Below are 20,158 nucleotides of genomic sequence, written 5' to 3'. Positions count from 1 at the left end.
ATGGAAGCTTCCAAGACAAAGCAAAGGGTTCGAATTTCCTAAAGATAGAATAAAACAAACCACCTAAGAAGCTATAACACAAGGTTTTGTTTCATTGAAGACTTCATTATTTGCCAATCAAAGAGAGTTTGAATTTCTCAAGGATGGAATAAAACAATAAAGCTTCTAGAAGTCTCCAAGAAGCTATAAGACAAGGTTTTCAACACTTCTTTTGCTGATCAAAGTTCTATAACAACATCAACTTCTTCTAAAATTTGCCAAGGATGAGCATGAAAGAGCCTGATTTCAGATAGAATCTGCCATGGAGATAGGAAGAAGAGCCTATCCAAGGGTTTGAAAGCCAAACAAAATCGTCTAACCACTGCAATCCCAGTATGCCATGATCAGCAGGGTTGAAAATAGCAGATTGAAGCTTTAAAAGCCATCTAAATCTGCCTTGGAAAGAAAAGATTACTCAAGTTTGATTCACATGTGTTGACAGTCTTCTTAAAGATCTTCCAAGCATAATATGAACCTGTCCAAAGGCATGTAAATTCCGCCAAAGCATTCAAGCTGAAAATCAGGACATGAAACATTCTCATCCAAGTTCGCCTAGGGTTGGGTAATGAAAGCATCACACAAGGTGAAGCAAATTATGACAAAAGACATGGCAGAAAGCAAGACAAACTGTCTGGTCATCACTGAAATTCACCATGAACAGCAAGCACAATGATAAGATAATTTCCAAACACACATGCCCATCATGACCCAAAAGACATATGACTGTCCATACCTTACTAAACTCTGATCTGCAGTCAGTAAAGATGGCATTGTTGGTCATAAAATGGGCTTTGTATTACTTGCTAAGCTACGTTGGTTAAGTATGTTAGTCTCGTCGAAGGTAGTTGTCCGTTGCATGACAGTTCCCCATGGGTGGTAACCGCAACCCTCGACCGTGTCTTTATATATGCTCTTGTACTTGTTTGTGGGGGAGACGGATGTAGAGAATGATTATTGTACTAGACATTTTGGCATTAATGGAAGCATTGCTCTGAGTTTCTGGTTACTATTCTATCCTATGGTTATCATTTGACTGTTGATATGCAATATTAATAACACACTCCACGGGGTAAACATCTGGCGCCGTTGCTTGGACATACTCGGGAAAGGAAGGAGCAGATGGCGTACAGACATGATGGGCCTACCCGTTGGTGAGATTAACCCAGAGGCCGACGCCGCAGGAATGGAACTCTACGATAGAGAGGACACTACAATGAGGGAATTCTCAATCCTGCTTCAGGCGGCCATCGAGACCTACGTCCGAAGAGAGGCCATGGAGGCTGAAGTCCCAACAAGTGCCGTGTGGACCGCACTGGAAGTTAGCCCTGCAGCGAATCGGTTGATGAACCACCTCCCTCGGTTGCTTGCACAGGCATCACTGGCACAACGAACCTGCCTGGAGGAGATTGCCCATGAGGAACGATGCCAACAGGTCCTCCGACAGTACGAAGAAAACAATCGTCGCTGGGAAGCGGAGCATGATGGCAAGAGGCGAAGGAGAAATTGAACCCTGAACCTCTAGGAGGAATAAAGAACATTCTATACTATAATAATGGTGTTGTACTATTGTCATAAATTGTATTCGACGGGATGAATTAATAAAGAAGTGTTCTATTTTTTATGTGTTGTTACTATTAATGAAGATGTATGGGAATTAATGCCCAACTTATTAAATAAGGATAGAAATAAGAAGGCACAAAGTGAGGAGTGGGAGGTCGCACAGAGAGCCTTGATTCTGGAACAACAAGTAGAACGTAGATGGAGGTTGAGGCAACTTGCCGAAGGACGACCTGCCGAAGGGAACCAAGGAGGTGTCACGAAGAGTGCAGGAGCAGAAGCCGAAGGAGATTTCTACGTGTCGCCAGAACACTGTAGGGTGAGAAGCTACGAAGAATTTTTGGAAGAAACAAGGCTACGAAGAAATCTGGTTGAAGAGACCCGGGATCAGTTCACGAATTTATCCCTTACACCGCGCACGAAGGACCACCGAAGGGAGCGAACAGCGGACGAGGGTGAGAATGGAGGAGAGGGCAATCGTACGACCGTAGGTGTGGAGGAGGCACAGGCACACGGTAGACAGGACCCCCTCTTGGGACCCATCACACAAAGCATGCGGGTACAAAACACCGTACCCCTAGTCACTCAAACAGGAAACACCATCGGCGCGGGGGGGAGTGGTGCGGGTGCACGATAGAAACAGCCACCTCTGGGGACACGACCCCCATCAATGGCCAATAGGCAGAAGCTGTCGAAGTTCACCAGCGACGGGAAGGAGGATCCCGTAAGGCACTGCAGAACCTGCGAAACCATATGGATGGCCAATGGTGTCACAGACCAGGATGAATGGACGACACAATTTCCAGCGACATTACAGGGAGTTGCCATCGACTGGTACTTGGATATTGATAAAACTGCAGTGGCCAGATGGGACACAATGCGGAGAGCCTTCGAGAAGGAGTTCCGCCTACTCCGGGATGATAATGAAATAGTGGCAGAGATATACAGTACGAAACAAGGACAAAAGGAATCAGTTCGTGCCTATGGTAGGCACCTAAAGGAGCTAATTGGGAAAATGGAGAGTCAGTCGACCGACGGACTCAAGAAGAGGTGGTTCATAGAAGGCCTAAAACGCAGTTTGAAGAAGAAAATGAAGATAGTCCCTCCTTCGAGATGATGCATACAATAGGGCTATGGGCTTAGAAAGTGAATACAAAACGTCCAAGAAAAAGGGGAAGTCCTCCGAAGAAAATTACTCTTCCTCTGATGAGAGTGGTAACAAGGAGTCGAAAAAGAAAGTGACGGCCCTGCAGAGGGACATGGAGCGTATGATGAGGGAATTTAAAGCAATGAAAGGCTCTACTAGCTGGACCGAAGGAGACGTGTGGTGCACGGAGTGCAAGGAGGAAGGACATACGAAGGGTACATGCCCGAAGAAGGCCTTTTGCGAAATTTGCCAAGTAATGGGACACTCCATCAAGGAGCGCCCATACAATATGAAGACCTGAAATACGCAAGTGCTGTTCACCGAGTAGGCCACAACATTTGCACCAGCGGGTACGACCCAACAAACCAACACAACGACATCATTTGGAGGTTACTGGGACAACGGATGTGGCAGTGGAAGGAATAACAACAACAATAACAATACCCGAAGCCGTATCCAGTATGACGCCAAGGGTCGACAAATGATCCAATGTAGGGCTTGCAATCAGTGGGGCACTTCACCTGGGATTGCACGAAGGAAGCCACCCCTCAGCACCTCTGCCGATGGTGTGGGCCAGGCGACCATGAGGATGCGAATTGCCCGAAGCCAGGAGTAAACCTTTTGAACATCGAACCCACGAAGGAAGAAGTGTTGGCAATCACAGGGGCATAGGCCAAAAAGGCCACATACCCATATCCTCGCACAGAGACGGAGAGATTGCAGGAAGCAAGGGTCGAGATCACAAAGGAAATGGCCGCACAAGGGCAAAACAACTACGAGGCCACAAGCCCATCACGGACGAAGGGAGAAGAGAGAATCCTACGGCAAATATTGCAAATAGAGGTACTCGTGAAGGTTCAATACCTCCTTGAAACCATACCACAGTTGAAAATGGCTATCTTGAACTCTGTACGCACACAAGCTAAAACGAAGGAGGTCGTAAGCCCCACGGTCGACCCTATGTTGCTAGTAGTCAACAACGGACGCCATCTTGTGGTGGTAGAAATGGGCATTCTGGGGACTACCTTGACGGACACCATTGTGGACGGAGGGTCAAGAGTAAATGTGCTCCCAGCAGAGACATGGAAAAAACTGGAAAGCCTACATTGTGGCCCCCCACATTCAATCTGCTAGGGGCAGATCAACACGGGATTAAACCCCTGGGTACCCTCATGGGCCAGCGGGTGATGATCGGCACGCAACCATTCATGCTGGATTTTGTAGTGATTCCACTGAAGCAGAAAGGGTATGACGCCATTCTCGGACGTGGGTGGCTAATTGTAGCAAAGGCAAACCATAATTGGAAGCAGAATATGCTCTCCCTGGAAAGCGTGGGAAGTACGTGATCGATCTTCGTACGCAGATGGTGAGCAAGGAGTTGGCATTCTCCTCCGAGTCCGAATCTAAAGGAGACCAGTTGGGTGGGGATGAAGACCGACGCAGAATGGAGCCCAGTGACGAAGGGGTATTAGAGTTGGAAGCATGCTCGGGGGATGACGGGGACTCCATGAATGGCCTCTTCCATTGGCAAATGGAAGATTATGAGTTGTTTACAACCTCGTGCATTGTATTGAGTATTGAGGAAGAACCAGATACATTCCCTCCCGAATACGGGGAATACAAGGAAGGGGAGGCCTGTGTGAATAACACTCCCGCACACCAGTTCCTGAAGGGCGCACCTATTAAATACCAAGAAGCCAATTTGAAGGAGACAAATCTGGGAAAGGCAAGTGATCCCAAGGTCATCCTTGCCAGAGATGACTGGAACCTAGTGTTGAAGGCCGCAACCTTCAAAACTTTCCTAGAGTACAAGGATGTTTTTGCATGGACTTACAAGGACCTTGAGGGCGTGGCCCCAGAGCTATGTGTACACCGCATAACATTAGTACCGAGAGTCCAATCGGTAAGGAAGCGGCCTTACCGTATGAACAAAAATTATGCTGCACGGGTGAATGACGAAATTGAGCGGATGTTGGAAGTGGGCATAATCTTCAAGGTGCAGACAAGCGAATGGGTGTCTCCCATTATGATTTCCCTCAAGAAAGAGGCCAATCAAATCCAGATCTGTGTAGACTTCCGGTGTGCGAACGCTGTCACTATTAAAGACCCGTTTCCCATACCCTTCACCAACAACATCCTCGAGGAAGAGGTTGGACATGAAATATACTCCTTCATGGATGGGATCTCTGGGTACAACCAAATATCCATCACGGAGGAAGATAAGTTGAAAACTACCTTTGTGGTGGAGGATGGTGTGTATGCATACAACCGAATGCCCTTTGGCCTATGTAATGCACTGGCGACCTTTCAGTGCATCATCTTGCACATCTTCGACAAGATGTCGGTAGGGAACTTCAAAGCTTTCTTGGACGATTGGTCTATTTACAGCGGGCAGGACATCCACCTAAAGGCCCTTGGGGAGTGCCTGGAGAGATGTCGAAGGGCATGGTTGTCCCTTAATTCAAAGAAATGTAGATTCATGGTACCATAGGGAAGATTGCTTGGACACATTGTGTGTAAAGAAGGATTGAAAATGGACCTTGACAAGATTCGGGTCATAGTAGAAATGGAAGCTCCTCCAGACGTCATGGGGGTAAAGTCTTTCCTTGGTCATGTAGGGTACTACAGGAGGTTCATCAAGAACTTCGTTGAGGTGTCCCACCCGTTGGATAGATTGACACGGAAAGGGGAGCCATACATCTGGACAAAGCCACAGAGCGACGCATTTGAAGAGCTGAAAACGAGATTGATGGGAGCACCCATATTCGCATACCCGAACTGGGATAAGGAATTCTTCACGTGGATGCTTCAAATTATGCCAATGGGGCTACACTAGCCCAGGTAGGGGGACACGGGCTGGACCACCGGATTTATTTTGCGAGCAGGTTGCTCTCCAAGGCTGAAAAGAACTACAGTACCACGGAGCGCGAAGCCCTTGGCATGGTCTACGCCGTACAGAAATTCCGACATTACCTACTGGCTACACCATTCACATTCTATGTAGACCACCAGGCACTAATGTACTTGGTAAACAAGCCTATTATTCAAGGGAGGATAAGCTGTTGGCTATTGCTACTACAGGAGTTCATGTTTACAATTGTGGTAAGACCAGGACGAAGCCATGTCATAGCAGATCAGATGTCTCGGATTAAGTCGGAGGAACCTCCGGATGGAGTAAATGATGACTTCTCGGATGCGCACTTGTTCCAAATAGCCGTACTCCCTTTGTGGTACAAGAATATTGGAGTACCTGTCGACATCCTGATTCCTGAAGGACATGCTTCCAGGGGAATGGAGGAAGCTAGTATTAAGGATCGAGACCGGACCCGACCAGGTACTAAGGCGTTGTGTCATGGAGGAGGAAGTCTCTAGTGTATCGAGGGAGGCACACGAAGGACCCGCAGGCGGACATATGGGCCCGGACACTACGACATGCAAGGTGTTGCTGGTAGGGTTGTGGTGGCCAACCGTACGCAACGATGCCCGGGATTGGGTCGTGGGGTGCGACACTTTCCAACGAGCGGGTAAACCTTTGAAGCGGGATTTCATGCCCCTCAACCCTTTGCACACACAGGAACTCTTTGAACGATGGGGACTCGACTTTGTAGGGCCTCTTAAGGTTAGCCGTGCACGACAGTGTCATTACATTGTGGTTGCGACATAATACTTGACTAAGTGGGTGGAGGTGAGGGCCCTCTCGGATAACTCTGTAGTAAGTACGGCTAAATTTATCTATGAACAAATTGTTACGAGATATGGCATACCTATTTAGTTGACAAGTGACCGAGGAGGCCACTTTGTGAACCATATCATACGGCTGTTGACCACCGAGTTTAAGATTTTCCACTCATTATCAAGCCCGTACTACCCACACGCCAATGGGCAGGCTGAGACCACTAGTCAAGTATTGGTGTCGGTAATCTACAAGTCCTGCGGGGTAGAAAAGGAAGACTGGGAGGAGAAGTTACCCTCCGTATTATGGGCCTACAGAACGAATTACAAGGTGACCACTGGTCAAACTCCATTTCAACTAATGTGTGGTCAGGAAGCAGTGGTGCTTGCCGAATTCATGGTGCCGAGTCTGCGAATAGCAATTGAAAATAGACTCGGAGACATGGAAAGCCTGCGGGAGAGGCTTTACAACTTGAACAAGCTGGATGAGCGTTGAATGGTGGCGCAGTGGGCCACGAAGGTCGCACAAGCGAGAAGAAAAGTATGGCATGACAAACATTTAAAACGGGCAAAATTCACCCAGGGACAGCTGGTTTTGAAATACAATGGCAAAAATGAGATCAAACCAGGGAAGTTTAAGGTGAGATGGCTAGGACCCTTCCAAATTGTCGAAGTCATGGCCAAAGGGGCGATCCGGTTGACAATGTTGGACGGAAAACAGGTTCCCCAAGCTGTGAATGACTCCAAATTGAAGCCGTACCACGAGTGACGACCGCACCAGCAAGTCCTAGATGGAAAAAATAAAAAAATAAAAAAAGAAAAGAAAAGAAAAAAAGAAAGTGGCCACAGTGGAACCACCGGTGGGGGAAACCACCGCACAAACCACCGCCACAATAGCCCCGTGAAAACAACAAGGCTGCGGGAGAATAAAAAAAAAGACAAGGCCAGAATAGAGGAAGAGCTTCGCCAACGCCTCCAGGAGAATAGAGACAGAGCCGCACTACCACAGGAAAAGATAACGGTATAACCGTTGGTTGAGAAATGAATTCCGTAGGGAAGCGCCAGTGGAGAGCACAGTTATCAGACTTGGACAAGACGGCAAGGGTTTTACCATCAGGAGTAAGGATTGCAAGAGGCATGGACACAAGTACAAGTAAAAAGAAGCACCGACCAAAGGTTGCAATAGGCCCATGGCGGATAACAGCGGACACTGTGATGTTTGAGGGTTTACATGGGTTGAACTGCAGAAAATGGTGGAGTGATACAACAGAAAACTATTCAGTGAAGGAGAATTTGAGGAGAGCAGGCGTACAATGGATTATCCGAATGCCAATCTTTCGGATAAAGGAGTTCGAAGGGCCTCTTAGAGCCATGATTCAGAATAATGATAGCCATGGGTGTTGCTCGGTGATTGATTATTGTGGGAGGAAGCTCATTGTGTCCTTCTCCAGAACAGAGGTTGCTCGGGTTTTTGGCTTGCCAGCCACATGAGCCATGAAAATCAATGAGGTAGGGAAGAGGGCCTCACAAAAGGACAGGGAAAAGATGCTGGATTTAGTTTGTTGTTAGCTTTTGCAGAAGGAATGGGAAGACGTAGCTCACACATAGAAGAAGAGGGGTGTGAAGGACTTCATTGCTGAGGGCGACATGCGTTGCTTAATGGACGTGGTGAAAAGCAGGCTCATCGGTTCTAGCCATGCCTCAGACATTTCTACCCAGCACATATTTCTCATGGACGGGCTGCGTAATGGGATACAATATGACTGGGCAACTGTCTTAGCAAATAAGTTGGACAAATTTCTCTTGTTACGACACAAAACTTTTTATATGCCACACCTTGCCATTGCTTTGTTCCTTGCGGCCACGATGGACTAGGTCCCACTGGAGGACAAAGAGTTTAAACCACAGTTACCAGTGGACGATACACACCCACTTGTCTGCTATTGGATGCATTTGGACAGCTTGGGCTCTGGGCCCAACAATATTCTGCTGTCTTCAAAGAAAAGAAAAGTATAGGTGGTAGTCTCTGAGTCTGATGGGGACGATGGTATTGAAAGTGACAGCTCAAAGGAGGACGCAGAGGAGTTATTTTGCACGGAGGGTACAGAGCATGAGGAGTTAGAGTGTGGGACCAGCCGTGGGAGAGCAGGGACATGGTCGTGGGGGCATGGTGCAAGTTGGCACACAACAGGTTGCATCTTCCATAGGGAAGATTCTTTTTTCACCTGCCCTTCTTTCGGGTACTTTGCCTATGGATGCAAGGACACGGACCCTTGGCCCTGCATTTGGGGAACTACGGCCGACCATCACCCTCATTCCACCCCAGGAGACACCATCAGGGTAGCGCCAGCCTCAGCCGTGCATACAGGAGAGCCAGTTCGGTATGTGGGAACGAAGGAGTTTCCGCACATTGAGAGCGTCGCCATGGGGCAGGCTAGCAGGATGTTGGGAGAGCGTGTGGATGCAGCCATAGATGCCTGGCTTAGTGAGTGGGTAATGCAGCCTATGCACCCTGTTGAAGCTCCTCCTTTATTGGGACGCTATCACATTCCCGATGAGGTCGTGGAGTTGGAGGATAGCGTGGGTCTAGAGCTCATGGGGGGCGAGGTGCATGTCTCAGATAGGGCGGATGCCCGCTCCGAAGTGAGGTCTCCATTAGATATTGAGGTCGGGCCAGAGGTCGTCAGTGGATTGGCTTCCATGGGTGCATACATGGCACACATTACTCAGGTGGGAGAGTCACTATTGGAATAGGGCCATAAGCTGGCCGAGAGTATGCAGGCAACCAGGATGAATGTTGCTGTAGGAGCCTTAGACAGGCGAGCGCAGGTCCTTATTGGGCAATGTGAGGAGGAGTTTGAGCGATGTTTTCTTTCTCAGGGATGGCCCGCAGTGGAGACATCGGAGATGGTAAATGCTTGGCAGGCTCCACGGGTTCCGGGTAGCCACCAGTTGTACTCCCTGGTGCAGGAGATGGAGCAGCAGTTTCGAGATACTTACTTAGCCCTGTAGCGGGCTCAACATCGGGGTGCTTTTGTAGAGGTTGAGAGACTAGCTGCGGTGGAGTCTAGGCGGTCTATTGAGACTGAGTTGACTCGCGGGAGGGAGTCCATATTGGTGCTAGAGGCGGAGTTGGCTAGAGAGAGGGAATCCAGGTTGGCAATGGATGTTGTGTTGGTTCAGGAGAGGGAATTTCGGATGTTGTTGGAGACCTAGTTGGGGACGCCTCAGGAGAAGAAATTGTTGGAGGCTCTGTTTATGGTCAAGAGATCTCGGGAATGCCAGTTGACGGTAGAGCATACTTTGAGGCAATTTACTGAGCAACAACAGTCCAGGCCTTCTTCATCAGGGACCCTTCCTCCTCCTCCTCATGCTCCTTCTTGATTTTCTTCTGTGTAGCATTGTACTCGTCCCCATTTTGTTGTGTTAGTACCGAATTTTTGTCCTTGTCGTCCGAAGACGACTTTTCTTTAGGGGGGGATGATGTTGGTCGTAAAATGGGCTTTGTATTACTTGCTAAGCTACGTTGGTTAAGTATGTTAGTGTCGTCGAGGGTAGTTGTCCGTTGCATGACGGTTCCCCATGGGTGGTAACCGCAACCCTCGACCGTGTCTTTATATATGCTCTTGTACTTGTTTGTGGGGGAGACGGATGCAGAGAATGATTATTGTACTGGACATTTTGGCATTAATGGAAGCATTGCTTTGAGTTTCTGGTTACTATTCTATCCTATGGTTATCATTTGACTGTTGATATGCAATATTAATAACACACCCCACGGGGTAAACAGGCATGAGTTAATCAAACCCTTGCCTAAGGTTTAAAAAGATAACATATTGAAAATTTGAACCGGAATCTGTCCAAAGATGTGGAAAGTCCACCCTTCCATATCTAAAGAAGAAAATCATCCAAAATTCACTAAGGAATAAAACATGTCCAAGGTCTTGTCCAACTGAATCAACCACAAATTAAAAAATTGTCCAAGGAGATGTGAACTTTGCCTTGCCAAGAGGAAAGTCTTCAAGCATGCCAAATGATCCAAAACATGACTTAAGAAGAAACCTGTCAAAGACATGTAACTATGCAAACTTTCCATTTGCCATGAAGCATGCCAAGACATTAAGACTAAAACAAATTTGTTGAGGAAATTGTCCAAACCCTTGCAAAATTAATCAAGTCCTTGACACATTGATTCATCTAGGCATAAATGGAATATGTGAAGATGCCTAATCAATAGGAAGACAATCAAGTTGGCACGCCATAAGGAAAGACAAAATTTTATTCACATGAAATCAGACCAACATTTGGGAAAATAAATTTGTCACATCAAAAATTAAAATTATTTTCCAAAATAAAAGAAGTTATTGCCTTGAAATAATTTTTAACATAGAGAAAATTTATGAGAAATTCAAGAATTCTAGAAGGTTCTAGAAGATTCTTTAGCTAAGAAGGAATTTTGAAAGAAAATAAAACTTTCCATTTTGAAAAGACTTAAAACAAAAAACCCCCAAAAAATAAAAATAAAAAACAAAAATAAAACGTTAACGTTTAAGAATCTTAAACTCTATATATTCTCAACCAATTCATTCTCACAATTCACTATTTAGGTTGAGAATTCAGAGATCAATTGAGAAGAAGTTTTCCCTCAAATCTTTGATCTCCAAGAAAATTTTCAAGAAGTAAAAATTTCGAAGTGTTAGAAGCTAAGCAATCAAGTACTTTTTCTGATATAAAGACAGATTTTTAGAATTAAAGGTAAATTTCAGTCATAAAGAGGATCCAAAAACTCAATCTGACTGAATTTCCTTCTCCTTTTGTTTTATTTTCTTAAAATTTTTGGCCAAACCCTTCACTTTCAATCTGTTTTTTCACAAAAACTTAATTTATCAGGCTGAAAGTGAAATTTTAGAAAAAAGGATTAGAAGTCAGAATTAAGATCTGAAAATAATATTAAGTTTTCATGTGTTTTGCAGGAAACACCATTCAGGAAGCATCAATGAAGTTTGCCAGCAAAGGGAAGCAGATGGAATCCAAGATCAAATCCAAATGGAAGAATGTCACAGATACTGACCTTGGACATGTTGACCTTGAAGAGTTCAACAAGAGAATGTATGGTCTTGATGGACACCTGCCAACACCTATAGCCTGTCGGATGGTGAGGAATGGCATCGCCCAAGAAATAGGATTTCCTTTGGCCAAACAATGTGTTGAACTTATGGTTGAATGTGCTAGACACTACAATGCACAGTCAAGAGAAATCGTTGCACCTGATGGAAGGGGTTAAGCCAACCTTTCAGAGCTGTCCATCCAGGAAACATTTGGAATTCCAAAATACAATAAGACCACCTACAAGACAAAAGAGGATACTAGAAGGATTTTTGATGCTTAGTTTGAGCTTTGTGTAGCCAATGCAAACAAATCATGGTTGGAGAAGAAAAGGCCTCAAGAGAAAGTGCCTAAGGTCCTGCTGCGCCCATACTTAAAGGAAGAATATGGTGATATTATCCTGCTGCTGAATAGGCTAATGGGCAGTCCTAAGGCTACACCATTCAAAACATGGATGTATTACTTCATGGACGAGATCACATTAGGAGTCAAGATGTTTACAGCAATAATCTTCATGAGCAGCTAATGAATCTGGAGAAGACCAAATCATTCTGCATGAGTTCTTACATAGTCTATTTACTAGCTGCAACCTTTAGATATTTTGGACTAATTTGCAGAGGCATAGTTGGCAATGGAGAGAATGAATTCAGATCCTATGATTGTTACCTGCAGCTACAACTTAAAGAAAAGAGCTACCAAGCATATGATGCATTCTTGATGTACATTACAAGGACATTGCAAGGGGGAACTTACTAGAGGCTATCTCCTGAAGCTAAAAGTTTGATCAACAGATATGGATCCTGGTTTATCCAATTTCAAAGTTCACATACATAAGAGTCCAAGGCTTTGAAGGATGTCCTTATAAACTTCCAATTTATCCAACCAATTAGATGATTCTCCTTGAAGTTCTTAGGCAACTGGAGACATATCAGAATTTCAAAAGGACAAGGCAGAAGGCAGCAATCACATTTCCATTCTTTATTGGAACTATGGAGGAGTATTGTCCAACAGTGTAGGCAGCTGAGAGTGCCATGCTAGAGATGCAGTGGTTTCCTTTCACGTTCTATCGACCTAGAGAAAATTATGATTCTCATAACAATATCGGATCAACAAATGAAGGAAGATTCAAACACAGGGTAGACAAAAGATTTTTGGGCTAATGCTGCAAATGACTTTGATATTAGAAAAAGGTTGTTTTCCAGATTGTTAGTAAATTTCATCAGAATGACTGAACTTTTTCTCGTGCCAGATCAGTTGAAAGATAACAGAGAACATACTCAGCCTGACTTTGATGAGCATGCACCCCTTCCTCCTATCAATTGGTCAGAGCCAGAACATGCAGATTTAACCACTTTGATGTAGACAGTTATGCAGTATACTAGGTGGTGGTTTGATCAACAATGTCACAGGCTAAAGAGGAAAAATATAACTTTGACATATACTCTGATGGGAGTGGGAGAAGGATACTCCTCAAATGAAGAAGCAACTCAAAGTGTTAGTGCTAAAAGAAAAGGGAAAGCAATTGTAAATGAAGAGCCTGCTCAGAAGAAGCAAAGGATAGAACCCTCTCGATCCACCACATCTAAGAATGAAAAATATATATTAACTGTTGATGAGTCATTGGCAAAGATAGACATTCCTTCTTCAATTCATGAAGAAAATGCAGAATCAGTCCACGAGGAAAATGAACAACCACCATCTCCCATTGGCATAGAGATTCTAGAATCAAAAAATGAAAACGAAATGGAAGGAGAGTTTCAAGAAGGGATGATTTTTGCCCTTCAAGGTATTGGATGTGAGAAAGACAATTAGGAAATGGAAGGCATCGAGCAACCCACTGTTCCTGATTGGTTGAAAGAAAGGTTGAAAGTAAACACACTAGCAATAGAGGATTCAGAAGAAGATGATATGACAGATTTCTTAGCCAGACTAGAAAAGGTTGCAGTGAAGAAACCAGCTAAAGAGATTTTCCACCATCCAGAGAGATGATGCAGACAATCGTACAATGCAGATAGTTGTGCCTAAGGTGAACAAGGCAAAGGGAGACATTGCTCCTCATGAGTGTGAGATCACTTTTGACTTAGGCCCAAGTAAAAGAGGACTTAGACAATTCAGGGGCTTCCATGAAGGCAAAGCTGGATGAAGAAACATAGAAGAAGAATGAGCATAAGAGAGAAGTTGAGCGCTTGAAAGAGTATATTCGTCATTTGACTACTAAGCCACTTGGTCAAGCCAATCTAGAGGTTCTCCCACTTTTGGATTCACAACAGGTAGACAAAAGTTCTGAGGAAGATGCAATAGCAGCCAGAGAAACTAGAGATTGGATAGAAAGTATAAGAGAAGAAGCAACCAAGTTTATAGAAGGAATCTCATCAGCATATGATCAAACTTCTTCTTTGCTTTCCAGGATTGAGAACATGGCAGAAATGTGGGCTGATTTCCAAGATGTCCAGGACATAATCATTTTGTGCCTTAGAGAGTTGAAAGGAATCTCACCCCAAGGGTTGGTTGATCAGAAGATAATTGAAGCAGGGGCTGCCTATGATTTCAACAGTTGGCACTGGACACTAGTTTGCACAAAATGAAGTCTTGGAAAAGGTTAAAGTTGATGCTGATAGAATAGAAGGACAGATAAGGGCAATTCAGGACAAGATCTTCCTTGTAGTTATAGAGATGCTTGGGAAGGAGACTATCCGAGAGAGCGATGTGTAGTTGGAGAATTTGAAGGTCAGAGTTCAGGACATCATCTTTGCCATCACAGGACCAGTCTCGAAGAATAATTTGGCTAAGGCGTCAAACCTCATGTCCATTAGAGATGCCTTTAGAAGCAGGAATTAGACTAGGAGATCACCTTTTCTCTATGTGCAGATGACCTAGAAGGGTTAGAGTTTAAGATCAACATGCTGCCACATGTCACAATGGAGGAGGTTGACTAGATTGTGTCCAGGTTCATCAAATATCAGAAGAAGGGGGTGCAATCCTAAAAAATAGCATCTTGTGACACTTGGCTCATTTGCAGTTGATCATGCATCTTGTTTTAGGAAACTTTATCTAGGGTTAGGTTGTCTTAATCTTGACTGCTGATCTTAGATTGATCTCGGCCTTTCATTCTGTTTTCAAAACTCTATATAAACCCACTCTCTCATTTCATTATTTGTGGAGAGGTTTATGAAACTGTTGCATAGAGTTATTTGAGTAATAAAAAGTTCATTATCAGTATTGTTTTGAAGTCTTTTTTATTGCTAAATGGTTGCATGGTTACATATTTCCTTCAACACTTAGATTAAATTTGCTTTCAGTATTTTGCTTTCAAGTTGTTAGATAAATGATAGATCTGATAGTATTGATTGGTGAAATCTCGCTCATACTTTTTTTGGATGAATGATTTTCATTCAATGTGCAAAATTAGCTTGAGATTTTAATATGGATGTTTAACTTCTACGTGGAATGATATTGTCCAATTGTTGGTATTTTTTCCAAGTGTAAAAATATTAAGCATAACCCTTTGCACTCGCTTTGCGTAGTTTTCCGAGTGTGGCGAAACAAAGTGTTGTTACCGGTTTCATCCAGTCTTTACCGTCTCTTGAGTTCATAGGAATAGCTTAGAAGTAGTTAGAATTCCTAAATCCCTAGGCTTTTTTATCTTGTTTTTTTGAAGTCGTAAATCAGAAAATCCAAAAAAAAAATACAAGGAGCAGTCATTGGTAAATTCGCCTAAGTCTGGCTTGTGAATGATATCAGTTGTTAAGCGTAAGTCCCCCTTGAGATTTTCAGCATACACTACCCGAGAAGCTATCCCACTAAAGTCGCTTGTTCGCACATATAGACCTTGGAGTCGCCTTGTGGTTTTTCTCGCAATCTTGGCACATCTAGTGATTTTGTTTAGGAGAGGATAGAGTATCTTAGTGGTATTTTATTCTAAGTGTTCAGTAGATGATAAATCGTCCACCAACAATGCCCTTTTTGTTCTTATGTCATATTGGGGCATTTCTTTGTGCTTACTTGAAGTTGTAGAAAGTTGTTGAGAAGAGCTTCTCTCTAAATATCTGCAGACTTTGTGCTGCAAATATTGAAAGTTGAATTAGTTTAGTTTGTGATTAGAATCTAAGAAAAGTTGCAAGAATTTGTGCTTGTAGTAATTCCCATCTAAAGTGATTTGAAGGTGCATCATATTTGTAGACTTTGTGTTGCCGTATGCTGTACTTTGTTCTTAAGTTATAATTCTAAAAGGGTAGATAGGATTTCAGATTCTCAAGACTTTGTGTTTGGTGACTGTTTTCCCGTCCTGGAGGAGGTGACGAAAGTCTTTGTGCTTTCAGGAAACTTCATTTCCTTTCTTGGTTTTGATTTAAGTTACTGTAATTGTTTTCCCAAAGATTGTTGTTACTTTTCTATGAAGAGAAAATAATGTAGTCTTTCCTGAAAAAAGAGGAAAGGTTGTTATCCTACCCATATTAGATTAAGTTAATTTTTAGTTAGTCAATAGAAAAGGGGGAGCCTTCCCTAAATTAGGAGAGTATTATACTCACACATTGTGGCTGAAACCACAATTTTGCACATCCTCCCGGGTGTACAAAATTTTCAACCAACAATCAACATATCCAAATCATATATTCTATGTAGGTATGCCATGATTGGATATCTTCTACATAGTTCCCTATGTAAGCCGTTGCTCCATTTTATGATTTCTTCTGTTATGTTCATTTAAATTTTAGACCAAAGCTGTATAGGTGTGAAATGGTGTATGCCTAATCGTTGCATGCCCAGTTTGTAAAATTGCTGAGTATTTGTGAGTTTTTTTTCAAAAACAAGTAGTTTGCTTGTAAACTTGCAACCTGGCCTACATCATGGAAGAATGTTGAAATAATTTTTGAACTGTGGCATGGAAACAATGATGAAAGAATGTTGGAACTTGCTATTCAGCCTGCACCATGGAAGAAATGCTTAAAAACTCAATTTTTAACCTGTGTATTGACTTCCCATGATGTCCTCACAACTCAGGCTGTTAAAATTTTTTGTGACATTTTCTAAAAACTTACTTTTGATTTGTTCATGGTTTCAGAGACTTGTAATTTACCTATAATATAAATCAAAACCCTACGTCCCTAGTCACTTTGCTTAAAATTATGATTTATAAGGAGTTCAAGTTTTTCTTTTTAACTTGCTGAGTTGAAAATTTGGGGTCTGCCAAGTCAAAGTACACGAACAATGACTGTATGCTGTAGTCACTGAAGGAATTTTATCACGCATTTTAATTTCTACTTGTTAAATCTTTCCATTGTTTATTTTTTTATCTATATATCATATTTTCTTGTCTTCTCATAATTTTTCTCATATTTTGTTCTTCTGTTTGGTTCTTAATTTACTTAAATGAAGAGGATTGGTTCATCTATTTTAAAATCTTCATGTTTTTCTTGACCGACTGCAATAGTCAATTATGCAGTTAATCTAAATAGTCAAAATCAAACTTTATTATTAGATAATCATCTCATTGTTTATGAAGAACCATGTAAGCTTCATATTTGGAAATTTCAAATAATGCTAAGATGCAACTATGGAGTTCATCAACTAGAATTACGTTATTTTAATTTTTCCTTTTTGTTAAACTACAGTTGTTTTTTTATTGCATCATTAATTGATCGTTTGATTTTAATCTTCAGGTTGATATCAACAAGCTTGATAAATTGAATTTCAAGATTGCACCTTTGGTGCAACATGCTCTTGCAGAAGGCCTTCCTATAGTTGCTTTTGAGTCTACAATAATTTCTCATGGTAAGACATCAAGGATCCCTTTCTGTATTCAATTTTCTTTTCACTCATTTAAATTTACCTAGTATTCAACCAACTATACAATTTTATCATGAGGAAATTTGTTCCCCAATCGTTATTGATTTTGTCTAATTATATATCAATTTCAGTACAAGGAATTTCGCAGGAAGACATTTGTCAAAGCTCTTCTGCGTAATCTGCTTAGAAATTTTTATACCAATTTACAGAAGACACCAATTTGTATGAAGTAGTCGTGTGCTAGACCAGAATTGTAATTGAAATTTTCACTCTTCATAATGACAAAAATTGGTCAATGGGACAGTAGTATATTGGCTAGAAATAATAGCATATAGAAGCACCCAGAAAAGGACAACTCGTTTGAGAAAAAATCAGAAGAAAGAGTGGACTAAAACTGCAAAAAAAAAGGGTTATGCTTTTGGCAGATGGATATGTAAACTAATAGGCTTATCACTGCATCTAGATATGAGAAAAGAAATAGCTCCTCCTTATTTTCAGAAGGAACAATTTTGATGTTATCAGCAAGTGCTTATCGAGGAATGTCTTCTAAAGAGTGATCTGTATTAGTTGTGATATGGCCCAAAAGTTTGACAACATAATATGAAATATGGTCTGTTAAACTCTAAATTACAAGAGCTTTCCAACAATGTAGCACAAGACATTTAGCGAGAGATTCCTTGAGAACTTATAAGGGTACCTTACGGCCCAATAATGGAATTAAGATTTCCATGAAAGACAAAAATTAAAGATGGAGTTTAATATAAAATTGTCGAATAAGAGTCATAATATTGTAAAGTTAATTTTAAGAGCTTTCAGCTAAATAATGTACACCTAAAATCTAAATCAGTTAGCTTAGAAGAAATTGACACACTAAATTTTCCCTTATTTTCTTGCTGGGGCAGACCTACAAGGTCAACTTTAATGGGACAGATGACAGTTGCCAAACTAATATAAATATAAATTAAATGCATTTCTTGGAAAAACAATTTCTTGACATAATTTATTACATCTATAGTGAATTGGAAGCAACTATTGAGGACTTGTTTTTGGTGCAAGTGAATTATTTGTATCGAGTCTTGACTGTAAATAACTTTACAGAGTCTAGTTTGAAAACCAAGACAAAACATTCGGGACATTCACAGCTTGACCTGGCATATCACTGGCTACTTTTTTTTTCATAAAAATCCGAGCTTCTACAGTCAGATTTGAATAATGATACTTTCTGATGGATAAAATGAGAAAAAACTGTTTCTGTGCCATTCACTGAGTCTATTTTTCACTTGAGATTTACAGTTATTTTGACAAAATAAAAATCTTTCAACCTATGTTGCTGGTTTTGGTATGGGATCAGGTACAGTGGTATGCTAATATGGTGATATTTTTTTATTGGGTATAGAACAGTGTTTCTAACTCTTTGAGTGTGCTGACTTAGACATTATTGTCACACAACTTGCCAAAAATCTCTTTAGATGAGGTAGCTTCTATATATGACATGGCTAGTGGAACTGTGGAAGTGGCATTGTAATTTATTGTGGTTCAAATGAAATTGAACCAAATGTTAACATTGATGCTTTCAATGATACGAAGATTACTGAATATTGATTGTAATTTTCTTTGTGTATTGACATTTGACAAGTCAATGAATTATGGATTTGTGGGTACTGTCTTTTTTCAAAAAATAGGAGGTATTAATTTTTTTTGTATAGAGACACACACGTGCGTACATATACATATACATTTACATATACATATACATATACATCTACATATACACACGCATATACATATACATACATACATACATATGTATGTATATGTATGTTGGGGTTTTGGACACCTTTCTCCATTATGAAAGCCTTCATGATTAATTTAAGTAATATTGTTTGACATACCTTTATAAATTTTTTATGTCAATATTGAAAAAATAATTATGTAAAGTATTCTTAAAGATTCTTAAGAGATGTCTTTAATATCTCCAAGGTATTTTGTCCATTTTCATCATGGAAACAATAGTATCATTTTACAATAGCCACTTTGTTCATTGGAATTTTGAGGCAAGAGCTTCATAATGAAATGCACACCAAGTTGATGGTTGGACAACTAAAACATAAAAATCATTGTGAAATTCTTGAGTAGTCTTGGAAAAAAACACATTAACTATACCATTAACATGATTCATGTATTATCCGTATTAGAACTAACCTAAACAATTACAGATGGTGTCATTTGGCCCAATGGCCATTTTTCCTATTCCAATTTTGAGGCAAACACTTTGTAATGATATATTTAAGTGAAACATAAAAATCACTACTTGAACAGTATAGGAAAAACAATAGATTAATTGTTCCAAGTCCAACAACATAATTCATGCATTTTGCTTATTAGAATTTGGCCCAACAATTTTGGATAAATGCTTCACTACATTGTGGCTTTACTTATGATTTACAAATCTAATTTGGCTATTATTGCCTCTTACTATGGCCTACACCTTAGCTGTTCTCCTATTTATTCTGTTTTTAGAGAGAAATTGTTGTACCCATATGAAAATTTTGTTTTTTCTCAACCCTATTGAATGAAAACTTCATTTATCTACCCTTGATGTGTTCCAAAGTGTTACCACTTATGCATCGTTTTTATGTTTTTTCTTACTAACCCCTCAAGATCATCAATTCAAAAACTCAGAGTCAATGAATGCATTGGTAACAAGTAGGGGTATTGGTGTTTTGAAATCCTTCGGCATGCATTGATGCAAAAGATGGTACCAAACAATGTAGAGGAAGATAAAGAAGATTGCAAGCACACCTCAACAAAGGAGCTAAGGCCTTTCAAAAAATTCCTTGTAGCTATTAA

At 41.5% G+C, this 20,158-nt stretch overlaps 1 protein-coding gene across 1 annotated transcript in view; it reads left to right on the top strand.

The window, feature by feature from the left end:
* Positions 1-20,158, top strand: part of LOC131028568 (pseudouridine-5'-phosphate glycosidase) — a 268,645-nt gene that overhangs the window by 45,845 nt on the left and 202,642 nt on the right. Inside the window, exon 2 of the mRNA XM_057958873.2 lies at positions 17,182-17,293. Coding sequence (XP_057814856.1) covers positions 17,182-17,293 — 112 coding nt within the window. The remainder of the gene's footprint in view (positions 1-17,181; positions 17,294-20,158) is intronic.

Source organism: Cryptomeria japonica, chromosome 8, assembly GCF_030272615.1.
Source record: "Cryptomeria japonica chromosome 8, Sugi_1.0, whole genome shotgun sequence".
Classification (NCBI taxonomy): Eukaryota; Viridiplantae; Streptophyta; class Pinopsida; order Cupressales; family Cupressaceae; genus Cryptomeria; species Cryptomeria japonica.
Note: the sequence above shows the minus strand (reverse complement) of the source record. Positions and strands in the feature narration are given on the sequence as shown.